Below are 25,162 nucleotides of genomic sequence, written 5' to 3'. Positions count from 1 at the left end.
AATTCTGTTTATTTTAAAAGACTTTGCCAGGCTGAGGTAAAGGGTATATGGCTCTTGATTTTTTCAGAGTCACCACCAGCTCCAAAATCTGATATCCCAGTATCTCCCACATCTGGCTGCCACCTCCTACCAATCCGCACTGCCCTGATATCCCTATTCAGCTGCCGGTCAGCCCCTCAGAGACCACAAACCATTGCTCTTACCACTTTTTGTGATCCATCACACTCTTCATTTCCCTCCTTACTCAGCGTGAATTTCCATGATCCAGTATTAAAACTACCCCCTTGTCCTTCTACTCCCTGGCAAAACTCCAAGCCTAGTTAAATCCAGCTACTCACTCATTCTCCACCTGCACCCTTGCAGCTAATCATTGCTTGAGAAGATCGCTCAGGCATGCTGAGTGACTCAGTTCATACTTGTGATCACAAATCTCCTCGATGCCAGACACTCCCACCACAGTTCCCTAGAAGCTTTGCTTCTCCTACACTCTGAGACTGTCTCACAATACTTCTTTCTTCAAATTTCCAGCATTTCCCATAAACACACATTCTCAGTTTATGATCACACTCATACTTCAAGAAAAAACAGATACAACTGGACATAAATCACCTCATCTTTCCCTGACCAAATCCACTGGCATTTGGACCCACATAATCTGCCTTCAATCCCGCTACAACCCAAGAAGCCTCATGGATGCCATCCCTCCATTTTTACTCATGGAATAATTCTGACCTCTCTTATCCCTTCTCCCTAGTAACATACATGTTTCTCTCACTAATAGATCATTCACATTAACATAATTTAATATCACCTATATTAAAAATAAAAAGACCACCCAGCATGGTGGCTTATGCCTGTAATCCCTACACTTTGCGGGGCCAAGGTGGGGGGCTTGAGCCAAAGAGTTCAAGACCAGACTGGACAACATAGCAAGACCTTGTCTCTACAACAATTTAAAAAATTCACTGGGCTTGGTGGCTCATGCCTGTAGTCCCAGCTACTCGGGAGGTTGAGGCGGGAGGACTGCTTGAGCCAATGAGGTTGAGGCTTCAGTGAGCCAAGAACACACCACCACCCTGCAGCCTGGGTGACAGAGCGAGACTCTGTCTCAAAAAAAGTAAATAAAAATAAAAATAAAAAACCCTTCCCTAGATATACACCCCTCCAAGCTTCTGCACCTCCAGAGTGAAACCTGAGTTGTTGGTGCTTATGGTATCCACTTTCTCTTTACCTATACTCTCCCCAGCCTACACCAATGTGACTTTCACCCCCACCACTCATTCAGGCAGCTCTTATCAAGGTCACCAAGAACATTTTGCTGTATTCACTCCTCTTGACTGTTAGGGGTTGAAGTGTGTCCCCCAAACGATAAAATCCTAACCCCCTTAGTACCTGTGAATGTGATCTTATTTGGAAATAGGTTCTTTGCAGATGATCAAGTTAAGATGAGGTCATTATGGTGGGCTCTAATCCAAGATGACAGCGTCCTTATAAAAAGAGATTTGGACACAGACACGTGCATGCACACAGAGAGAATGCCACAGCAATGTGAAGGCAGAGATTGGGTTGATGCATATATAAGCCAAGGAATGCCAGATTGCCAGCAAACCTCCAAAAGCCAGGAGAGAAACATGGAACAGACTCTCTCACAGCCCTCACAACGAATCAACCTTGCTGACACCTTGATTTTGGACTTCCAACCTCCAGAAATACATTGCTGTTTAAGCCTCTCAGTTTGTGATACTTTGTTACAGGAGCCCCAGGAAACTGATCATACTTCCTTAGGTTGCCAGGACACCATGACCTGCTCCTCCTCCTCTAAATGTTGGCCTCAATCCACCCACATGCCTCTCTAACCTGGCTGATCTCATCTCATTCCATGGAATTAAACACCACCTCAATGCTGATGACTTCCATATCTAAACTTCCAGACTGACTTCCCTTGGGCTTCAGATTCCATTCTGTTACTTCTCCACTTAGATTTCTATCACATATCTCAAACTTAACACAATCAGAAGTCTTGATTCAGCTCTACTGAACCTACTTCCCCACTCCCAGTAATTCCTCCAGAGGACTCTGCCTACATTCTGAGGTTCCACACTGAGGAATCATCCTCAACTCCCCTTTCCCTCAATTCTATACGCAGTCCATCAGCAAGTCCTGTCAGCTCTACCTTCAAATTATATCCAGAATTTGAACACTTTGCATCATCTCCAAGCTACCATCATTTCCCTCCTGGACTACAATAGCCTCCTCTTCTGCTTCTATTTTTGCTTCAAACAGCAGCCAGAAGAATGATCTCTTAACATAAATTAGACATTACCATTTTTTGTTTGTTTGTTTGTTTTTTGAGATGGAGTCTCTCTCTGTTGCCCAGGCTAGAATGCAGTGGTGCTATCTCAGCTTACTGCAACCTCCACTTCCTGGGTTCAAGCGATTCTTCTGCCTCAGCTTCCTAAGTAGCTGGGATTACAGGCGTTCACCACCACACCTGGCTAATTTTTGTATTTTTAGTAGAGATGGGGTTTCACCAGGTTGGCCAGGCTGGTCTCGAACTCCTGACCTCAGATGATCCGCCTGCCTTGGCCTCCCAAAGTGCTGGGATTATAGCCATGAGCCACCGTGCCTGGCCCCTGCAGTTCCCTTTCTCAAAACCGCATCACCCTAAGAATAAAGCCTGAAGCTCTGATTGATTTTAACACTCAGATATCTTCTCTGAAGCCCACTCTGCCCGCCCCGCCCCATCGCATACCACCTTATCCGTATCACACTGCACTGTATTTATTGCCAAGATCTTCCCTTGAAAGACTGAGTTCCTTGAAGACAGGATCCACACCTTTGTTGTCTGAGTAACCACAGTACCTGACACCTCGCCTCACCCAGTGTAAGCCATTAGTGTTGTTAGATGAATTGATCAGACACTTTAGACAAGTCCCAGCCACCAGAAAATTCTCTCCTAATTTAAAATGCTGCCTCATTTTTTCACCTTTCAAATCCAGTCTAATCTTTGCTCCCCAAATCTCGGCAAGCTGGGCTGCTTCATTTTTGCCACCTCTCTTTGAACTCAGAAATCTGGGCCCCCTGGGCTGCTTTTGTTTCTTTTCTCCTTGGGCAACCCCTCTCTCTCATTCCCACTCCCTCAGGAGGGTTCAGATTTCTACCCCATTTGGCCAAAAAATTTCCTTCACTAAGACTCTTGGCAGACTCAAGTACTAACCTTTAAAAAAGTCCAAAGGGACTTGCCCAGAACTGCAGTGATACCTCAAGATCACTTAGAAATAAAGCAGGTAACAGCTTCCTACTGTTTACTACTGGAAAATCCCCTGGAAGCCCCCACACAATTCCCCAGTATGAAACATAACTCCCCACTGGAGAGTTCTGAAGACTTCTGGGTACAATGCTTGAACAAGGGTCATTTCACTTCCCTCCTGCACTTGGGGGGTTCACTTCTGGGCTATGGTTATGCGGTAATGGCTTGATAGTTGTGAGGCATCTCAAGTTTCAGTTTTTTCTCCTATAAAATGGAGTTGGTTAAATATTACTAGATAGTAAACTTCTTTTTTTTTCAGACAGAGTTTCACTTTTTGCCCAGGCTGGAGTGCAATGGCGCGATCTCGGCTCACTGCAACCTCTGCCTCCCGGGTTCAAGCGAATCTCCTGCCTCAGCTGGGATTATAGGCGCCTGCCACCACACCCGGCTAATTTTTTGTATTTTTAGTAGAGATGGGGTTTCACTGTGTTAGCCAGGACGGTCTCCATCTCCTGACCTCGTGATCTGCCCGCCTCGGCCTCCCAAAGTGCTGGGATTACAGGCATGAGCTACCGCATCCAGCTCTGGTAGTAAACCTCTTAAATGCAGAGAACTGTCTTAATTTACCTTCGGTAAGCCCCAATCTGGTACCTAGTACAGGGCCAGGATGCATTCAACACAAAGGTATTTTTTTATGAATGGAGGCATGCCACTAGGTAGCACTGGTAAGAACTGTGAATGTTTGTTGACAGAATTCTTGAATGAGCCATACTTACTGTCCAGGGCAGTCGTAATGGAAAATGATATCATGTATAAAAAGCACCCAAAATATCAATTAGATGTATTTAAGGGATTGTATTAAACACTGCCTAGGAGGTGTTACACAAGGTTTGGAGTGCAACAAACCTGGGTTCAAACTCCAAGACTTACTGGCTGTGTGCCCTTAGGCAAGTTACTTCATCCCTCTGAGCTTCAGTTTCTTCATCTGTAAAATGGGTAATGATACGCACCTGATCAAGTTGTTGTGCGGATAGATTTAGCTGACATGTAAAAATGGTCAGTGCAGTGCAGTGGTACATATAAAAGTTACCATTTGGTGGTATAAAAAACCACTACTATTATTTTCATCTCATCCATCAGATGTTTCGATGTAAACATCTGAACATCAATCAATTTTTTTTTTGAGATGGAGTTTGACTCTTGCTGCCCAGGCTGGAGTGCAATGGCACGATCTCAGCTCACTGCAACCTCCAGCTCCCAGATTCAAGCGATTCTCCTGCCTCAGCCTCCTGAGTAGCTGAGATTACAGGCGTGTGCCACCATGCCTGGCTAATTTTTGTATTTTTAGTAGAGACAGGGTTTCACTATGTTGGTCAGGCTGGTCTCGAACTCCTGACCTCAGGTGATCCACCCACCTCGGCCTCCCAAAGTGCTGGGATTACAGGCATGAGCCACTGTGCCCGGCCAAACATCAACCAATCTTTAAAATGATAGTTTCGGCCGGGCGCGGTGGCTCACGCCTGTAATCCCAGCACTTTGGGAGGCCCAAACGGGCAGGATCACGAGGTCAGGAGATCAAGACCATCCTGGCTAACACGGTGAAACTCCGTCTCTACCAAAAAGTACAAAAAAACTAGCCGGGCGAGATGGCGGGCGCCTGTAGTCCCAGCTACTCGGGAGGCTGAGGCAGGAGAATGGCATAAACCCGGGAGGCGGAGCTTGCAGTGAGCTGAGATCCGGCCACCGCACTCCAGCCTGGGCGACAGAGCAAAACTCCGTCTCTAAATAAATAAATAAATAAATAAATAAATAAATAAATAAATAAAATGATAGTTTCAGCTGGGTGCAGTGGCTCACACCTGTAATCTCAACACTTTGGGAGGACAAGGTGAGAGGGTTACTTGGACTCAGAAGTTCAAGACCAGCCTGCGCAACGTAGCAAAACCTTGTCTCTTCTAAAAATTACTTTTTAAAATTATGGGAGGCTGGCCAAGTGCGGTGGCTCACGATGGTAATCCCAGCACTTTGGGAGGCCAAGATGGGCGGATCACGAGGTCAGGAGATCGAGACCATCCTGGCTAACACTGGTGAAACCCCCTCCTACTAAAAATACAAAAAATTAGCTGGGTGTGGTGGTGGGTGCCTGTAGTCCCAGCTACTCAGGAGGCTGAGGCAGGAGAATCGCTTGAACTTGGGAGGCGGAGCTTGCAGTAAGCCAAGATTGCACCACTGCACTCCGGCCTGGGCGACAGAGCGAGACTCCGTCTCAAAAAAAAAAAAAAAAGAAAAGAAAATTATGGGAGGCTGAGGCAGGTGGATCACTTGAGCCCAGGAGTTCAAGACCAGCCTGGGAAACATGGCAAAACCCTATCTCTACAAAGAATAAAAAAAATTAGCCAGGCATGGTGATGTGCACCTGTGGTCCCAGCTACTAGGAAGGCTAAGATGGGAGGATGGATGGAGTCCAGGAGGTGGAGGTTGCAGTGAGCCTAGATCTCACCACTGCACTCCTAGCCTGGGCGACTGAGAGACACCCTGTGTCAAAAAAATAAATAAAATTATCATTTCATTTTTTCCTCAAATGTCATTTATTAGAAAATACAATTCCCAAGAAAGGAGATACAAGGGATTCTGGGAAGTGGGAAGTAAACAGTACACAGATCTCTTTAAATCAGGAGCATACAGGGTCATAATAAAATGAGCTACAGGCACAGAGCCAGTAACACATTTATGGTCCGTTCATCTGGAAAAGTTTCACCGCCCACTCCCCTTCCCCCGCCGGAAGCAGCCAGCTTTATCCTTGGCATTTTAATTTTAGAGAAAATTTAAACTTCCGTGCTGCCCTGTGGCTTCGGTCAATGGAGCTTCTTTCTCCAGTTATGGAATGAGTCAACAAAACGGGGAGTTTCTGATCCTTGGAATTAGGGAGGGACAATTTACAGAATGTCCTCATTTCACTCTTCTCCCAATCAGGGGAAATATCTAGCCAATTCTGGTTTTAAAAGTTAATATCAAATTCCAAGTCCCTCCCTCTTTTTGGCAAGGAAGACAACCCTTTGGAGTGAAACACAAAAGAGCAAATGTAAAATCCATCTGGGGCCGGGCGCGGCAGCTCACGCCTTTAATCCCAGCACTTTGGGAGGCTGAGGCAGGCAGATCACGAGGTCAAGAGATTGAGACCAGCCTGGCCAACATGGTGAAACCCCATCTGTACTAAAAATACAAAAAATTAGCTGGGCGTGGTGGTGCATGCCTGTATTCCAAGCTACTTGGGAGGCTGGGGTAGGAGAATCGCTTGAACCCAGGAGGCAGAGGTTGCAATGAGCCGAGATCATGCCACTGCATTCCAGCCTGGTGACAAAGTGAGACTCCGTCTCCAAAAAAAATTAAAAAATTTTTAAAACCCATCTGGTAGGGAATAAAGAATATGAAGAGATAAGAGACTCGGTCTCAGTCTCTCCCTTTGGGCTCCTGAGCTTAGCTCCAGGGGAATAATCACCACTCCAATCCAGCCTCCTACTGACCAAAGAAAAATCATGGGGCAAAAAACAACAGTTTTGATGGAATCCCCCACCCCATGCCCCTTTCCTTCAGATAGGGCATCCCTTTGGCTCCAGACTAAATAGGTTTATGGCCCCACAGAATGAGGAAAAGTCTTATAAAAAGGGTGACAGAAATGGAGTTTGGGAGGGAAGCAGCACAGCAGAAAGAAGTGGGGAGTGATGGATGGTGAATGCTTTCCAGAGGCTACCTAGCAAGCAGTCACAGTGGCATCTGCAGCCCAGGGACCTCTTCCCAGGGCCAAGATGCTCTTGGGTGAAACTACATCTAAGGACTAAGTCAGCATTTTGTCCCACCAGAGAGAAATGAAGGGAAAGACCTATGGGGAAGCACCCCCAGCATATTCATAGAGACCAGCTGATCCCCAGAAGGCCCGGGAGAATGAAGGGGTAAGGAGTAGAAAATGGTATTCAGGGCAAGTCCTAATAAAGTAGGGAAGACAAAAGGAAAAGTCCCCCAAAAAGAGCATGGGTCCCTGAATACGGGTCCTTGGCAGAACCCCAATACGGAAGGCCCTTCCTTACACATGTAGGTATCACAGCGCTCTCCTTTGGAGGCAAAATCAGAAAGGCCCAGTGGCGCAAGCCTCAGTCCAGCACAGGCAGCCCTCCCCAACCCGTCCTTAGAGAGGGCTCTGGCCGAGGACCCGCTGGGCCCCTCCCCTAATAGTTCCTATAGCTAGAAAACAAAACAACAACAACAACAACAAAAAACCTAGGGAAAAGTCCAATAAGAACCTTAATCATACAAAAAGTCCAAATAGTCTTCCTCTCTTGCCTTCTGGGGCATAGGTATGTCCCTTCTCGCAAGGCTTCCTGTCCCAGTTAGGACAACATCACTATTTCATTTTTTAAAAATAAAAATAAAGATATCCACCCACCCACCCCCAAAATGCTACTTCATACAGCCCACCCCACACACTCCCCAAACCAAGCATTGCTCCCTTGACACAAGGTAAACTTAAAACTTTGCTGCAACCTCACAGCCTCCAAGGGGCTGCTCATCACAACCAACCCAGTTCAGTCTCCAGAGGAAGAGACAGCAGAGCATGTCTTACTCTCCCTGTCTCCTACTACAGAGGCCAGAATCACCTGGACCGAGCAGGAGGCCCGCCCAGGGCCCTGGCCCTTCACAAGGAAGAGTCTCGCAGGGGAGAGTCCTCTCCCCCAGCTCCCACCACCAGCCTGGGATCCTGGGTGGTGGCTCTGCTGGGCTCACAAGGTGCCATGGCTTCGAGATCCCAGTGCGAACCAGCCAGTCTTCTCCTGAGCCAGGTCCAGCTCTCGCAGGCGGATGTTCACCTCACCGAGGAGGACGTTCTCCCAGAATCCCTGCTCACTCAGCACACTCAGCTGGAGCTCCCGCTGCTGCAGGTCTCCCATGGGGATCCCATCATATACCAACTGCAAACAGAGATGGGTGAGGGAAGTGGTGAGAGAAGGAACAAGAAGAATCCAGAGGGAACCTGAGAGAGAGAGATGGTAAAGTCTGTTGGGGGTTGATCCAGCTGAGGCTAGCACTGACCCTGCAGAGTCCCAGGTCATACAGAAGGCACACAAGGTACACAGACTCCAAGGGAAGCACTAATGAACTCTGTTCTTTGCTCAGAGTTCAAGCAGGTGAGGGCTTTGTATTGGGGCCACTGCTCATTTTCAGCACAGGACCGGCAGGCTTCTCCTTCCCACAGGATAGGGCCAGACCCCAGCCATGAAATCCCAGCCCAAAAGGGCTGGCAAACTTTTTATGTAAGGGGACAGACAGTAAATATTTTTAGGCTTGATAAGCCATATGGTCTATGTTACAACTACTCAATCCTGCCATTGCAGCATGAAAGCAGCCACAGGCAACACCTACATCAGAAAGTACAGCCGTGTTCTTAATATGACGTCTTAATACGGTCTTCAATACGACTTTAGCTAGGAGAACAGGCACAGGTTGCCAACCCCTGCCCTACCCCACCATTTTCCCCACCCACCATCTCATTGTAGGTAGGATTGCAGGTTTTCCGGGCCACTTTGGTTTTCCTCTTAGTGGTTTTCTGAGGGTCAGGAAGGAGGTAAATTTTCACATAGGGGTCAGGGTCATTTCCATCCTGGAGCAGTTGCTACAATAGAATGAGAACCAAAAAATGTTAAGATTTTTAACATCTGTCTCTTCATCACCATTCCTGTGATCACACTCTGATCCAGACTGTCATCTGCCATCTGGCGTCTTGCAATGCACGACTAGTTTATTTGTCTGCTTTCAAGCTCACTCCATTCGGATAAAAATATCTACCATGATAACACTGTGTCCTATTAAAACATCAATTGATTTGTCTATGATATCAAGTCTATACTTTTTATCCAAATCCTCGGGACATCCCATAATGTGCTCTGTTTTGAGTGAACCATCATGTTCCCATCTTCCTGCCATATCTACTATCCTTGTCTATTTTGTCATTTGGTCCACTTAACCCCTAAGAGGTAGAGAATGAGTCAGAGAGATTGAGTTGCTTGCTCAAGGGCAGCCAACTAGTGATACACCCAGCCTGATCCTTTAAAACCTAAGTCAGATCATGTCATGCCTCTGCTCAAAACCCATCTCATTCAGGGAAAAGGCCAGGGTTCTTACTATCAGGGTAAGGTGCTGGTCCATCATACCCTCTCCAACCTCATCATCCACTCCTCTCGACTTTGCTCCATCAGCTTCAGCCACTGGCCCCTTGCCGTTTCTGACGCACCCCTGGCAGGCTCCCAGCTTTGAGCTATCCGATCTAACTGCTCCCTTTGCCTGGGACAGTCTACCCTCAGATGCATAAACATGGCTCCCTCCCTCACCTTCTCCAACTTGCTAAGACACCTCCTCAGCAATGAGGCCTTCCCTGACCACTCTGCAAATTCCACTCCCTTCATTCCATCCTAGCATTCCTTCTCTGCTTTATTTCTTGCCATAGCTCTTACTACCATCTTCTATGCCATATATTTTACTTATCTGCCTGTCTGCCCTTTCCAACTAGAATGTAAGCCGCCTGAGGGCAGGGATTTTGTTTTGTTTTTCCCCATACCCAGAGCTAATGTATCAGTATACAGCAGTCACTCAAACATTTATTGAATGAATGAAGAATAAATGGATGAATGTTCATGCTCATGAATGAAGAATAAATAGATGAATGTTCATGCTCCTCCTGCCATATCCCACTGCCCCAACCTACACAAAATGCCTAACATAGGATACAGCACAATGCAAGTATTCAAGTTCCCTTCCTGGCTGGGTGTGGTGGCTCACACCTGTAATCCCAGCACTTTGGGAAGCTGAGGCGGGCAGATCACCTGAAGTCAGGCATTTGAGACCAGTCTAGCTAACATGATGAAACCCAATCTCTAATTTAAAAAAATACAAAAATTAGCCAGGTGTAGTGGCATGTGCCTATAGTCCCAGTTGCTCAGGCTGAGGCAGGAAAATCGCTTGAACCCAGGAGGTTGCAGTAAGCCAAGATCGCGCCACTGCACTACAGCCTGGGTGACAGAGCAAAACTCCATCTCAAAAAAAAAAGTTCCCTTCCTCTTCTAGTCACAATGTTCTTAGAACTCATACCAAAAATTTAGTAATTATATACTGCCTTGATCATGGTCAAAGGATGTCACATGGCTGCTGAATCATTATAGCCAGGTAATGAGCCCCTTGGGCCTCTCCCTTATGATAATTATGTTAATAATCATTATTCTAATAAAACCAGGCATGGTGTTAAGTATTCCACAAGCATTATCTCATTTAATCCCCATAATGACTCTATGAGGTAGGTGCTAACATTTTCCTCATTCTAATGAGGCTCAGAATGATTAGGTTACTTGTCAAAGACCACAGCTACAAAAAGCTGTATCATGTATTGCCTGGTCAAACCATAGGCTTGCTATGGTTATAGGTCCATGGTGGATGCTCAGTAGACTGTGGTGGTTACCCATATGACATGGGGCAAAGAAGGTCTGCCCAGACAAAAAAGTAGCTCAAGAAAGATTAAAAAAGAAAAAAAAAAATCAGGGCTGTGCAGGCACTTACCAAGCCCCGAATATGCATCACCATAATGAAGAGTTTATTGTTTTTGTAGGAGATGGACAGCTTCACCTCCCCTCCCACCTTTCCGACGGGCCGGGCCCATGTGCCATCTGTAGGGACAAACGAAACCAAGAAGGGTCAAGAGGCCAGGCAGGGGTTTCTGTTTTCTTTCTGAACCCCCTTGCCCCAGCCTCTCCACGTCAGGTTCCTGATACTCATGAGGCATCTACATAAGTGTAGTCTGAATGTGATTAGAGTTAACTGGGTTGGGATGGGTCTGAGGGTATAATCAACTGATTATCCACCCTGTGGGGAACCCAGGTAAGGAGCTATGGACCCCACAGCCTGAGTGGGAAACTAGATTCCCTGGAGAGTAAGAAAAGGAACAGGAGGCAAGTCAAGGAGAGAGAACTGAGAAGAGGTTGGGGCAGAAGCAGTTACCCTTGGGGTAGTTCAGAGGAGTTGGCAGAAAGGTCTCAGAGAAGATACTGTACCTGAGGACTTAGGAGCTGGGCTGGTGCCCATAGCCTTCTCATCCCGAGGCAGTGGGTGGAAGAAGGTGTACACCAAATCACACTGGAACAGAATCAGAAACAGGGCCACTCTTCAATAAGACGATGGCCCAATACAAAAAGGAAGGGGACTGTTCCAGATGTAAAAAGACTTAGGAAATATAACAACCAACAACATGCAGTTCTTATGTGGATTATAGTTCTAACAAGCCAACAGTGAAAGGAATTTGGGGGATGACAGAGAAATTCTGAATATGGACTATGTACTGGATAATATAATAATACTGTAGTTACGTTAAAAATAAGCCTTTATTGTTTAGAGATGCATACTATTTAGGGGGTACCGTATTATGATGTCTGTAATTTACTTTTTTGTTTGTTTGTTTGAGGTGGAGTCTTGCTCTGACGCCCAGGCTGCAGTGCAGTGGGGCAATCTTAGCTCACTGCAACCTCAGCCTCCCAAGTAGATGAGACTACAGGCATGCGCCACCACGCCCAGCTAATGTTTGTATTTTTAGTAGAGACATGTTGGCCAGGCTAGTCTCAAATTCCTAACCGCAGGTGATCCACCTGCCTCGGCCTCCCAAAGTGCTAAGATTACAGGCATGAGCCACTGCACCCAGCCTGTAATTTATTTTTAAATATTTCCTAAAAAATAGATGAAGCAAATATAGCAAAATGTTAACTGTTTAGGTGATAGATATAGAGGTGCTAATTATATTGTTTCTCTACTTTTCTGCATGTTTTAAAGTTTTAATACTAAAAAGTTTAAAAAGAAAAAACGGGCTGAGTGCAGTGGTTCATGCCTGTAATTCCAGCATTTTGGGAGGCTGAGGCCAGAGGATTGCTTGAGCTCAGGGGTCTGCGACCAGCCTGGTAACACAGTGAAACCCTATCTTTACAAAAAAATACAAAAACTAGCGGGGTATGGTGGCCCATGCCTATAGTCCCAGCTACTCAGGAGGCTAAGGTGGGAGGATCACTTGAGCCTGGGAGGTTGAGGCTGCTGTGATTGTGCCACTGCACTGAATGACAGGGCAAGATCCTGTCTCAGAAAACAAACAAACAAACTGTGTGAAAATACTCACTTGAACATTAATACTGGTAAAAAAAAAAAAAAAAAAAAAAAGACATACTCTAAATATCTTCCAAAAATAAAATGGTTAAGAATATGATACTGCAAGTTGGTGTCTGGGGGAGCAGATATTTAAAGTTATAGCATATGCCTACTATAAACGCTAAGGGAAAAAAAGCTCAGAATCTAGAGTTATACTTAAGGTATGACCACTATAAAACTGTAAAAATCATGCTTGCATATGGACAAATAGGAAGGAAACATGGACAATAGGGTCAGATGATTTGTTAAAGTATTTAATAATAGGATTCCTCATGACTTTGTTAGGGCCATTATAATACTACTTGTTTTAAAACAAAATCTAGGTTGATGATACATACTCAACCTGCTCAAAAAATTTTTTCCTCAAGGAGGAGCCTTCCTTTCTGAGGCTCTGCTCATTCTCATCACTCTCAGACCATGTGCCTGGATGCATTCACGTTTCTGTTTAATTGCATTTCTGTGCATAACCCTGTGAGGCTAGACCCACCCGCCTCCTGTCTTCTGCAGACTGGAGCATTGGTCATTCAGCCCACAGACCCCGAAGTCCAAGTCCTGTTCCTGACTCCTAGTGGCTCTGGATGCTTCCACCCCTGCCTCCCCAACCACCCCCACCAGCCTGGACAGCCAGGAGGAGAGGCAAGCCTACCCACCTCGGCCACCTCAGGGGCTGCATGGATCAAGTGCCAGATGTAACCGTTTAGCTCCTCCCTCCGCCGCTCGGCCACCGCCTCTCCCCGGGAGCGGCCGATCACGAAGCGACTAGGGAAGCTGGTGTGGCAGCATAGGCAGCAGGGATGCAGGAGGTGAAGATGGGGAAAGAAAATGGACACAATGGACTTTTTTCACACATTTCATTTGCATTTCCAGTCCCCTGGCACCCATTTCCCAGCAGCCTTCATTTCTAGGGACCCTCACAATTCCTCCTGTGCTGCACATCTGTGCCCAGGTCTGACACTTGCTCAGCATCTTACACCTACATTTCCAAGGGCCCCAGACAAGAAAACCAAACAGCTGGCCAGAGTCCTATGGCTCCCCAGAAATGCCTTGGGAGCCCTCAGTTTCTCCCATCAAAGTAAAAATCCTTTTTTTTTTTTTTTTTTTTTTTGAGATGGAGTCTTGCTCTGTTGCCCAGGCTGGAGTACAGTGGTGCAATCTCGGCTCACTGCAACCTCCACCACCCGGGTTCAAGCGATTCTCCTGCCTCAGCCTCCCCAGTAGCTGGGATTACACGCACCATTGAGCCCAGCTAATTTTTGTATTTTTAGTAGAGGGGGGTTTCACCATGTTGGCCAGGCTGGTCTCGAACTCCTTAGCTCATGATCTGCCCACCTCTGCCTGCCAAAGTGCTGGAATTATGGGTGTGACCCACTGCACCCAGCCAAAAAATTCATTTAAAAAGTTGTATGTTTGTTTTGAGACTGAGTCTCACTTTGTCGCCCAGGGTGGAGTGCATTCACGTGATCTCAGCTCACTGCAACCTGTGCCTCCTGGGTTCAAGCAATTCTCCTGCCTCAGCCTCCTCAGTAGCTGGGATTATAAAAGCATGCCACCACGCTAATTTTTGTATTTTTAGTAGAGATGGGGTTTCACCATGTTGGCCAGGCTGCTCTCGAACTCCTGACCTCAGGCAATCTGCCCACCTCGGCCTCCCAAAGTGCTGGGATTACAGGCATGAGCCACTGCACCTAGCCTGAAAAGTAGTTTTTTAAAAAATTGCAGTAAAATACATATAACATAAAATTTGCCATCTTAACCATTTTTAAGTGTACAGTTCTGTGGAATTAACCATATTCACATTGTTGTGCAACCATCGCCACTATCCCACTTCATAGCTCTTTTCATCTTGCAAAACTGAAGCTCTGTATCCATTAAACAACCACACCTCTCCCCCATCAGACCTGGGCAACTAGCTTTCTACTTTCTGTCTCTAGGAATCTGACTACTCCAGGTAACTCAGATAAGTGGAATCACGCTGTTTTCGTCTTTTTGCGACTGGCTTATTTCACTTAGCAGAATGTCCACAAGGTTCATCCACGTTGTTACCCATGTCGAAATTTCCCTCCATTTTAAATGCTGAATAATATCCCACTGTATATACATATGACATTTTGCTTATCCATTTGAAAAATGGTGTAACTCTTTAAAAAATTAGAAATGTTGAAACATCAAATTCACCATGCCTTCCCTTCTGGTCAGTGGGCTCAGAGTGAGAGCTCTTGCGTGCAAGGAGAGCTTGGCCAGCAGGGGGAGCACTTGTCATCAAACTCCATACCAGGCCAAGCAAAGCAGGCAGATGTTTAGTCCAAAAGGGTATTTTCTGCCCCTGCAGTCCTGCCCAACTCCCATCCCGTATCCTTTCCCCCTCCCCGGCATCCCTCTGTGCAGATGGTAAAGGGGGCAGCTACCTGGGCAAGTGTGAAGAAGGGAAGAGCAGCCGCAGCTTATTGTGTAATTCCTGGAACTCCTCAAAGGTCCGCTGGATATACGTGGCCTCGTGAGTGTTCTCTCGCATCACCTTTACCACATATATCTGCAAAGGTCCAGATCTTAGGGTGTACCTGCCGAGCACTCTGCACCCAGTGAAGGGGGTAGGAAAGGTCTGGAAGTGTATGTATGTGCTGAGGGGAGGGGCACGTTCCAGAAGGAAGAGGGCAAGAGTCTCTCCAGTGGAGACAGATGATAGCACATACACAGGAATCTAAAAGCAGACTTCCCACATATGTCGCCAGGATCCTTGACTCAGAGGGAATAACCATCCAATTCAGTTCCCCAATTCTAGGCAGGTCACGTGAGCAAAGGAGAGGGAAGTGGTCCAGGACTGCTCCCAGCACAGGATGCTTGGTCAACTCCTGTGCCCACTGTGCAAGTGTGAAAAAAGTCAGGACCCCAATAAACCAGGGTCAGCAGAGAGCAAGAAAGGGGGTCAGATTGGAGAAAACACTTACATAGCCTTTGTTGGGGTGGAAGATTTTCTCATGGCGGCAGAGGAAAACATCACTGATTCGGCCAGAGCTCTTGAGAGTGTGTGTTCGGGAGGCAAAGGAGAGGGTCAGCCGGTCATCTGAGCCCGTGAACTTCATCTGAGCCAGATTATGGATGAAAAAATTGAGCTTTGTGGCTACACTGCCCAGGCTGGACTCAATCAACCTGGCAGGAGGATGAGAAAAGAGGATATAACTATGAACCCAAATTCCTGCTGCCTCGACAGGGGTGTTCCAAGGAATATTACTGACTACTGAGACTAACAATCAGCTCAGCTCAGACAAACCATTTTTCTGTGTCATATCCCCATAAAGCAAATGACTGGCACACAATTATCTCATGCAATTTGCTCATGTGAACCCTAGGGTCTTATCTCCTCCCCTGGCTGCCCACCTGAGCCAAAGACCATCAAACCAAGGTAGAAAGGAACTAGGAACCCTGTGTAAATGTCTAAATATCATGGTCAAAAAATTTCAAGGTTCAGTACAATAGAACCTCACCAAGCACTGTTGAATCTAGAGATTTCAAATCAGAGGGAGAGGTCCTGTGTTAGGAGACCTAACAGAGAAAGTTTAATTCTCTGAGTTCCAAAAAGAGTGGAGAACATTATCTGCGTGGACAACATTTTGTAGGCATTCATAGATAAACACATCCTTGCCCTCACACACAGCATGCCTAAAAACATTGTCAAATATGAGGAAACAGAATCATGGAACTCTACATTTTGGCAAGGGGGAAGGGTCTGACCAAGAAAGTTAAAAATTATTTAAAAAGCCACATTATACCTTGCCCCATAGGCAAAGTATTTGACTGGGACCTGGTGAGAGTGTAGATAAGAGTGATGGCAAATACCCTTGTGTGCAAAGGGTAGCATCAAAACACAGATGGGAAACCAAGGCTGAGAGAAGCAAAATGATTTACCTAAATCACGGGCAAAGTTGGGACATTATATCCACGTGGTCAGTTCTAGGCTCTAGCATCTGAGCTAAGCCTTTCACCTTTCCCCAATCCTCCTCCTGCCAATCCGGCGGGCTGGGAATTACTCAGGGTGGGCAGTGCTGATTCGCTTAGGGAATCATGTTACCTAGTGAAGTAGGTAGTGGCATTGGCCTCTGTGTCCTGAGGCCTCAGGGCGTCGTACACATACTTGAGGTCCTCCAGGTCTGAGAGCTCAGGGATCCCACAGGACAACATCTAGAAGGAGCAGAAAGAAGAAGAGAGGGTGCCTGTAACAACAGAGAGTTCTTGCTGCTTCACCACCCTTAGGCAAGGTTTTCTACAGCTAGGCTCCCTAACCCTTCTAGAGGGTGGTAGACAGATGCTGTGGGCAGTGGCCGGAGGGCCACAGGAACTGAGGGGCTGGAACAGGGAGTCAGACACCTACACAGACATCACTGTCCTCAGGTAGTCTGGGTCCCTGCCTTTATCTAGAGCAGGCAGGTATTCAGTTGGGGCTCAGAGAGGTAAATCTCTAGAAATCCTCTGCAGCAAGACAGGGAAGTCTTAAAGATGGTGCCAGGTAATAAGAAGGTGTTCGGAAAGGGATGGAGCTCCTCACCAGGCCCAGAAGATTGAGGAAGAGGTGGGTGTGCTTGCGAATGAGGTTGTAGGCTTGGCAGCAAAGGTCAACAAAATCATGGAAGCGGCTGGAAGGCTTGTCACCCCCATTGATGACATACGCCATGTCCGAGGTGAAGACAAAGGGGGCACGGTCCCTGAGCCAAAGGGAACATACAGGTAGAAGGAGAAGGTCAACATGGAGGAGGAAGCCCACCATATGGGCTGCATCAGGGGTCAGTTTTCCTCATCCCTGATCACATAGACACACTGGATAGATGGGGCTCTAACTTTTTCTTTGTTCCTTTCCTACCTTAATCTTAAAAGATCTCTATATCCTTCATTGGTTCCTTATCTGTGAGCTGGCAATGTTTTTTTCTGGAGATCTGATTGCATTCCTTTTTGCTACAGTTTGGGTTCATTTCCCTTTGTTCAGTCCTTGGTAGGGAAGAACAGCTGGTCCCTACATTCTTCTGCAAGGCCCTGCAAAGACTTGACCTCTTTATCAGTCTTCTCTCCTCCAATGCTGCTCAGCCCTGGGACCATGAACTGAGGCCCAGCTGCTTCCGTCATGGGCTTGTGTTCCAGCTCTGAACCACTGTTGCTCACCTCCTTGCCCTCCACTCACACCCTGGCTTCAGGAGATCACTTACCGCTTGATGTTGCCAAACATCTGGGCATGGCCCAGGAAGCGGCCAAAATCAATGTGGAACATGTGACCAGTGGTCTTCAGCATAATGTTGTCGTTATGTCGGTCACAGATGCCCAAGACGTACGTGGCCACGCAGCAGCCAGCACAGGAGTAGATAAAGTTCTCCACAGCCTGAGAGGGGTCAAGGCAGATGGGAGGAGAGCATATAAAGCTGGCTTGGAAGGACTCCAGGGGCCACAGCCAGACAGAACTCAGCCAGCCCTGGCCTCTCTCTCTTTTGTGAACTCCAACAGTGTCTCACATCTGTCTGTTCATCCTTCATCATGTACTAACTTACACACACAGAAACATCTCCCATGTGTTATGGAGAAGATGGAGGTCTATATATATATATATCTTCACCACTTCATCTGAATACCATCTTCTCTTTTCTTTCTTCTAGGGAGATTGGTTGGAAAGACAGTGGACTGATCCAAGAACCCAGACTTGATCAGCCCAGACTGAGGGGACCTTAAGAGATGGGAAGACTGACATTTACAACTTCCCCAAATGGCCATGATGATCTTAAGTACAGCCACTGAGGCAGCCAACTTAAGAATCTTTTCCTGACCCTGCTCAGAATTCTGTCATCCTTCTTTCTGCCCCAAATAAAATTCCCATTTCCAGAGTTCTTGGTAACAGCTAAATGCTAATCTAATTAAAGTCACTGCACTCCAAAGAAGAGCTGAGGCAGCTTAACACATCTAGAGAGTGTTTTACACTTGAAAATCAGACATCTCTAGTTGGTAAAATATGTTAGAGATATTTCTGAGTTTAAAGCAGGAGAGGAGTGGTGAGGGGTTGACTCCATCTTATTTTGTCTGGTCAACATCCATCCCCTTATCTGTCTTTCCAGGAAGAAAAAATACATGGAATGAGGAAGCAGACCACTCCTGCCTTCGAAATCCTCTTCGTGAGGTTTGTAGAATTCCTAAGAACTCAGGAAAGACATCAGCAGAGGGCAATGACCGTCATAGCCAGGTAGGAATGCATGAAATTAGGAATGAGGGAAAGCTTACTAGATACGGAATGCCCGCCCTCCTTGCCTCCTTCCATAAATTTCCACCCATCATCCTTCAATGACCTCGAGTCTCATATCTTTCCAGACCTTCCCAGCTCACACTGACTCCTTCTCTGAACCCCTACAGATGCACTGTCACCTCCGTTCATACAGTATTTACTTGGTCCTTTCAGTCCCATGGGGTTTAGAGATCTGTTCTCCTAACAGCTTCTTGCCTATTTCACACGGCCTATTGCAAAACTAGCTCCACACAGAAGGCACCCACCCCAGCTACTTGTCGAACTACAACCTGATGATGGAGCCACTGGAAACTAAGAATGGAAAGGTTGTAAAGAAATCACAGCATTCACCTGCTGGAAGAAAAAGACTATTTCTAAGAAAGTAAAATAAATGGATAAAAGCACTTAAAAAGGAGCATAATGCATAACTCCCAGTCTTGACCTGGATCTCTATCAAATCCTCTCCCTGTCACAGATGCTCTTTCTACCTTAAATGAATCCTATTTTGGCTGAGAAAATAGTTGTGTGCCTGTGGGTAAATGACTAAACTCTTTTCACCTCCCTAAGTTATACAGGGTGTTAGCCGCTTACTGGCAAGAAGTCTCACTCTATAAAGGGGCATTCTGCCTCCTCATTTAAGGGTTTCATGTGTAGGGTGTGGGATACTCTCTTGCTGAGTAGGTGGCCAAGAGAAAAATACCTCGTTTATTTCTTCTGGAAGTCATCAGATGAAACTACCAGCATTGCTGGGGGTGGTGGCTCATGCCTGTAATTCCAGCACTTTGGGAGGCTGAGGTGGATGAATCTCTTGAACCGAGGGGTTCAAGACCAGCCTGGGCAACATGGCAAAACCCCATCTCCATAAAAAATAGAAAAATTAACCGCGCATGGTGGCACACGCCTGTAGTCCCAGCTACTCAGGAGGCTGAGTCAGGAGGATCGCATGAACCCAGGAGGTGGAGGCTGCAGTGATTATACCACTGTATTCCAGCCTGGGTAAGAGAGTGAGACCCTGCCTCAAAAAGAAAGAAACTACCAGCATTATTCTTGCAGAAAGGTTAGAAGGGCAGAGAAGCTATCTTTGAAAGACTGAGATTAAACATGAACGTGCAGAGTTAGTTTCTGTGTGTGTGTATTCTCATACATTCTTCTGTGCATTTATTTTTATATTATATTTTTGTACATTTGTACATTTATTATTATTTCCATACATTTACACATATATGACTATTACATTGGCAGGGAGTAATCATAACTCCAGCACCTAGTACAGTGCCTCTGCATATGGGTGTTTAGTATCTGAAAAATGCATGTTAGTCTAAAGAGTAAGTATATGTGGGGGTTGGTAGCAGAAAGGAAAAAAATCATTACTCCTCTCCAAAGGTAGAGCGTCTTGAAATGTATAGCATAGAGCAGCAGAGTTTTGAGGAATGAGAAGGGAAGAAATGACTTTCCAGGTAAAGGAAATAGTATTGCCTACAGTACTGAGGAAATGAAAGTAGTAGCCCTCGCCTATGATCCAGCTAGTAACCTAGTTGGAGCATAGGTTAGCATAAGATGGTAGGTTGCAGTGGATGGGATTACAGGAGTCAGCAGGGCTGCATTATAAAAGGCTCTGTACGCAATGCTATGGATGTTGGACTTAGCTGTTAGGACACAGGAAGGCTTTGAAGAACTTATCTGCATTAAAAAAAAAAAAAAAAAAAAAACTCTGAAATCAAGCAGAGGCTGGCTCTAGATGGAGGAGAGGCATTCCAGTGGTTCAGGGGACTGACAGCAAAGAGCTGAACAAAATCAATGGTAACAAAATGGAAAGAAGAGGACAGGTTTGAGAGATAGATGGGAAGAAGAATAAACAGAGCTTGGTACAGAAGTGAGATAGAGGGAAGCATCAGGAAGACCGTGGCTTTGCTTGGGTAAACGCACAGAGAGTGTCACACAATTGACTAACAGCAAACACAAAAAGCAGGTTTCAAGAGGCAAAGGAGAGACAGCGGGCTGTTTTGCCTACACTGAGTTTGAGACGTGGGTGAAACATAAGTGGAAAAGTCCAGCAAGAAGGTGGCTACAGAGCCACCTGGAGGAAGGGAAGAGGGCTAGAGGAATGGCTTCAGAGGTCATCAACATTTAGGTGGTAGTTGAAGTCATAAGACGATGAGCTGGCGCAAGAAGAGTGCAAAGAGGGCCCAGCAGACCAGGAATTAAGCCCTGGAGAACACAAACACTGAAAGCCATTTAAGATCATCTAATTACACATTCACTGAACAATGTTCTGATTATACCTTGGCTGCCCATGCTGGTTTTCCCTCCAGGATAAAGTACATTGATCAATATAAATTAGTATTTGGGTACCTTGAAGTTAAAATTATATGATTAGCATTCTGGCATATAGCCAGTCTCTTGTGAGTTTGGTTATTGTGATTTGTTCCTTCCCAGTGTCCCTACTTCCCTCAACCTAATTAACCGAGAGACTAGAGTTGTGAGGCTGGGAACAGCCCATGGACCCTAGCAGGCTACCAAGGCCCTACCACCCAGGAAAGCTCCACTTCTAATCTAATCTTTGTTCATCAGGAACCAGCCAGCCCTCTTTTCACTCGTCTGTCTCATATCTAACCTCAATCCTAGCTTTGAGTTACAGCCTTGCCACACATCAGCTCCATAACTAGGAGTGAATGAGTGAGTCTTAATTCACAGCTATGAAAAGAAGGGGCTGGAATACAATGATCTCTAAAGTCTCTTCCAACCAACTCTTATTCTAGAAAGTACCACTGAACCCTCTAAGAACACAAGGGAACTTGAACAGGATCCACAACTGGGAGGGATACAGGTAGGTTCTCAAAAGCTGGCACTTCCTCCAAGGCTTCATTGAGGATTCATTCCTCCAGAGGAACTCAATGAAAGTTTCTCAGTCCAGTATCAGGGGCAGTCCAGTATCAGAGAATTTTCTCAGCCAGCTTACAAGAGGCATCTGAGTGAGTCACCCCTAGCTATTTGGAGGCACCAGGCAACCAAGAAATGGTAGGTCCTTCTGCCAACAAAGCTGAGCTGTCTTCTCTGAGCAAGTGCGGGTCTTGTGGTTAAAGAGTTGTGTGCTGGATCAGGCACACGCACCCCAGACGCACTCCCCACCCCCAACCCTACCTTCTCATACTCGTCCTCCCCAGGGTTGTGTTTCTGCAGCCAGTCTGCCAGGGGCCGGTCCTTGAATGAGCCGGTCACCCCATGCTCCACCTGGATCTTGCGCAGGGTCTCGGCATTAGGGATCATCTCCACCATCCCTGTGAGGGGAGAAATGGGGGTCACATTACAGACCAGAATGAAGGTGACTGCAGGGAGAGGACTACAAGGACGGTGCTCATGCTCCTCTATAAATTAAGCTGTAAGGCATTTGGACTAAGTCTGATAATAACAGGAAAAGAATAACCATAGAAAGAAAGGTCATTCCCACATTTCCTATTCCATACTGTGACTTTTTGGTCTCTCCAGTTCATAGCTGCTGCTCCCTTTGTTTTTAGCTTTTACTATAGGAATTTAAAAGTACATATAAGAATAAAAAGAATGGTGCCATGAATTCACATGTAACGATCACCCAGCTTCAAAAATTGTCAACATTTTGCTAATCTTGTTTGCTAATCACACAACCCTATTTCTCCACTCCCTGCCACCTTGGTTGGAGTATTTTAAAGCAAATCCCAGATACTTTATTTCACTCATAAATATTTCAAATGTCATTAACAAAGACACCATGCCATTGTCACATCCAAAAAATTAACAGTCACTCTTTAATCTAACTCAATCTATATTCAAATTTCCTCCATTGTCTCTCTCTCTCTCTATATATATATATGTATATATATACACACACTTTTTTTTTTTTTCTCACGGGGTCTCACTCTGTCACCTGGTCTGAAGTACAGTGGCACCATCATGGCTTACTACAGCTTCGAACTCCTAGACTCAAGCGATCCATCTGCCTCAGCCTCCCGAAGAGTTGGGACTGCAGACACATGCCACTGGACCCGGCTAATTTTTTTATAATTTTTATTAGAGATGAGGTTTCGCTCTGTGTCTAGGTTAGTCTCAAACATTCCTGAGCTCAAGCAATTCTCCCGTCTCAGCTTCCCAAAGTGCTGGGATTACAGGCATGAGCTACCATGCCTGCCCCAAAAACTATTTCCTTACAATTGGTTTGTTTGAATCAGGATCCAAAGTCTACACAACACGCTTGGCTGTTACGGCGCCAAGTCTGTTTCACTTTATAACAGTCTCTCTCCCATGCCTCCCTTTTAAGGCTATCCCACAGCTTCACATGAAATAATCTTGCCCTTTTCACTTTCCTGGAGGAGAACAGTTTGTGTTGGCAATGGGCGGAAGGACAATAAGCAAAGGGGTCCCGTCTACCACCCTCACTCCCACTCCCAACTGACCTCTGCCCCGGCCAGTGGAGAAGCAGCGGAAGATGACCATGCGCATGTCCAGCCCCTCCTGGACCCAGATCTTGCTCATGATGCGAATCATCTGCAGCGTCAGCATGTCCTGGCGAAGGTCGTCCCCACACTGGATGGAGGGAGAAAGTGACCAGATCCCGTCTCCACTGCCTCCCCAGCTCTCAGGTCTCCCAAGTGCTCAACCTTGACCCTAAACTAACAGTGACAGGGAGTTCCCCGGCCTCATACCCCTGACCTGCTCACTCAGCTCAGACCAGGTCAAAGATGGCCCAGGAACCTTCCCAGTTTGCCCATGTGTTGTTCCAGCTTGTCCCTCAATCCCATGGCCCCATCTGAATTAAATTCACGGTCCACTTCTGCATGTAGCCCCTCTGACCATCAGGCTTTTTTTTTTTTTGAGACAATGTCTCACTCTGTCACCCAGGCTGGAGTGCAGTGGCACAATCTTGGGTCAGTGCAACCTCTGCCTCCCGGATTCAAGTGATTCTCCCACCTCAGCCTCCCAAGTGGCTGGAATTACAGGTGTCTGCCACCATGTCCAGCTAATTTTGTTTTGTATTTTTAGTAGAGATGGGGTCTCACCATCTTGGCCAGGCTGGTCTCAAACTCCTCACCTCAAGTGATCTGCATGCCTCAGCCTCCCCAAGTGCTGGGATTATAGGCATGAGGTGCCACGCCCAGGCCATCAGGCCTTTTTTTAAACTTGAATATTTACACTTTGGATTTGGAACTTGCACACAGCAAATGTACAAGTTACTAAGTCATGTGCATGTATTTTGTCTCCCCCATTAGATTATATGCTCTAAGACTATCATTTACTTCTCAGAATTGTGGATACATCAGAGTTAGAAGGGACCTCAGGGTTCATCTAGTTGGACCTGCACCCGATATATTAATTTCCTCTTCATCAGCCCTGCCATGTGACATTCAGCCTCTGCCTGAATACCCGAGGGACAAGCGGATCACCATCTTACACACCCATTGTTGAGGGAGCTCTGCCTCCTAGAAAGCACTCGGGATATTGAGCTGTCAGTTGCCTCCCTACACCTAACACTCTGTTCTTAGCCCTCTGGGACCATGCAGAATTCATCTAAATCATTTTTCACCTGGTCGTCTTTCCTACATTAAGATAGCATGGAACAATGGGAAGAGAACCACCCAGGAGCTATCTAATGCCACTCTAGGCTGCCTCCTTCTCTCTCCCACCCTGGTCCACCAGGCTTGAGTAAAGTATTCTCACCTTGAAGATGACACGGATGTTCTCACCCAGGGGATCCACATTTTGGAAGGAGAGTTTGAGGGGGACAGCATTGGAGTTGAAGTAGGAACAGTCCTGCCATGGTGAAAAGGATAGTGATGAGGGTCAGAGTGGCCTGTGCCAGGAAAGGATAACGACCTCTCCACTTCAGACCAAGATGCCGCCTCCCTCCTGTTGCCGGTCCACCCAAGACCTGCTCATTGTTTCTTCCGGATTTCTCAGGAACCCAACTTCCTTCCTTCTCTCGTTATAGTCATCATCCCAATTCAGTTTGTTATGACCTCAGTTCCAGCACTTGACCTCTCATCCTGTTAGTTCATTCTGCACACAGCTTACTAGTTGTGTGACCTCTGGTAAGTCACATGTCCCACCTATACCTCAGTTTACTCCTCTGTAAAAGGGAACTCCCAATAGTACCAATGTCCTAAGAGTTGTGAGGATGAAATGCCATAACCAACGTTAAGCACTCAGAACAGGGCCGGGCACAGAGAGTGCTCAATAAATGACAGATGACAGCTATCACCACCACCACCCCTGACTTCATCCCCATCATCATCAGAGAAAGACACCTGCCCAGCTGCCCAGCCTCCAACCCAATTCCTCTACCCTGCGAGCTGTCAAGGCTTCTAAAAGTCCACACACATGAGGAATGGGAAGAGGCCACAAAGATGCCTTTCTTCCTAATCTCTCTCTTATTTTACAGTTTAGATGGAGATGCTCACCTGTGCCCA

General features: G+C 46.4%; 1 protein-coding gene across 2 annotated transcripts in view; it reads right to left on the bottom strand.

The window, feature by feature from the left end:
- Nucleotides 1-5,819: 5,819 nt before the first annotated feature.
- The window catches only part of PIK3C2B (phosphatidylinositol-4-phosphate 3-kinase catalytic subunit type 2 beta), a 71,044-nt gene continuing 51,701 nt past the window's right edge, over nucleotides 5,820-25,162 (bottom strand). For both annotated transcript variants that reach the window (XM_010369791.2, XM_030934997.1), the window contains 13 exons: nucleotides 24,414-24,506; nucleotides 23,153-23,282; nucleotides 21,867-22,003; nucleotides 17,668-17,837; nucleotides 17,016-17,172; nucleotides 16,542-16,651; nucleotides 15,421-15,622; nucleotides 14,881-15,005; nucleotides 13,126-13,243; nucleotides 11,341-11,422; nucleotides 10,850-10,956; nucleotides 8,787-8,915; nucleotides 5,820-8,214 (listed from right to left, as the gene is read on the bottom strand). In XM_010369791.2, coding sequence (XP_010368093.1) covers nucleotides 8,026-8,214; nucleotides 8,787-8,915; nucleotides 10,850-10,956; nucleotides 11,341-11,422; nucleotides 13,126-13,243; nucleotides 14,881-15,005; nucleotides 15,421-15,622; nucleotides 16,542-16,651; nucleotides 17,016-17,172; nucleotides 17,668-17,837; nucleotides 21,867-22,003; nucleotides 23,153-23,282; nucleotides 24,414-24,506 — 1,749 coding nt within the window. In that variant the 3' untranslated portion in view covers nucleotides 5,820-8,025. The remainder of the gene's footprint in view (nucleotides 8,215-8,786; nucleotides 8,916-10,849; nucleotides 10,957-11,340; nucleotides 11,423-13,125; nucleotides 13,244-14,880; nucleotides 15,006-15,420; nucleotides 15,623-16,541; nucleotides 16,652-17,015; nucleotides 17,173-17,667; nucleotides 17,838-21,866; nucleotides 22,004-23,152; nucleotides 23,283-24,413; nucleotides 24,507-25,162) is intronic.

This window comes from Rhinopithecus roxellana, chromosome 8 (genome assembly GCF_007565055.1).
Source record: "Rhinopithecus roxellana isolate Shanxi Qingling chromosome 8, ASM756505v1, whole genome shotgun sequence".
Taxonomy (NCBI): Eukaryota; Metazoa; Chordata; class Mammalia; order Primates; family Cercopithecidae; genus Rhinopithecus; species Rhinopithecus roxellana.
This window is presented reverse-complemented; position numbering and strand designations above follow the sequence as displayed.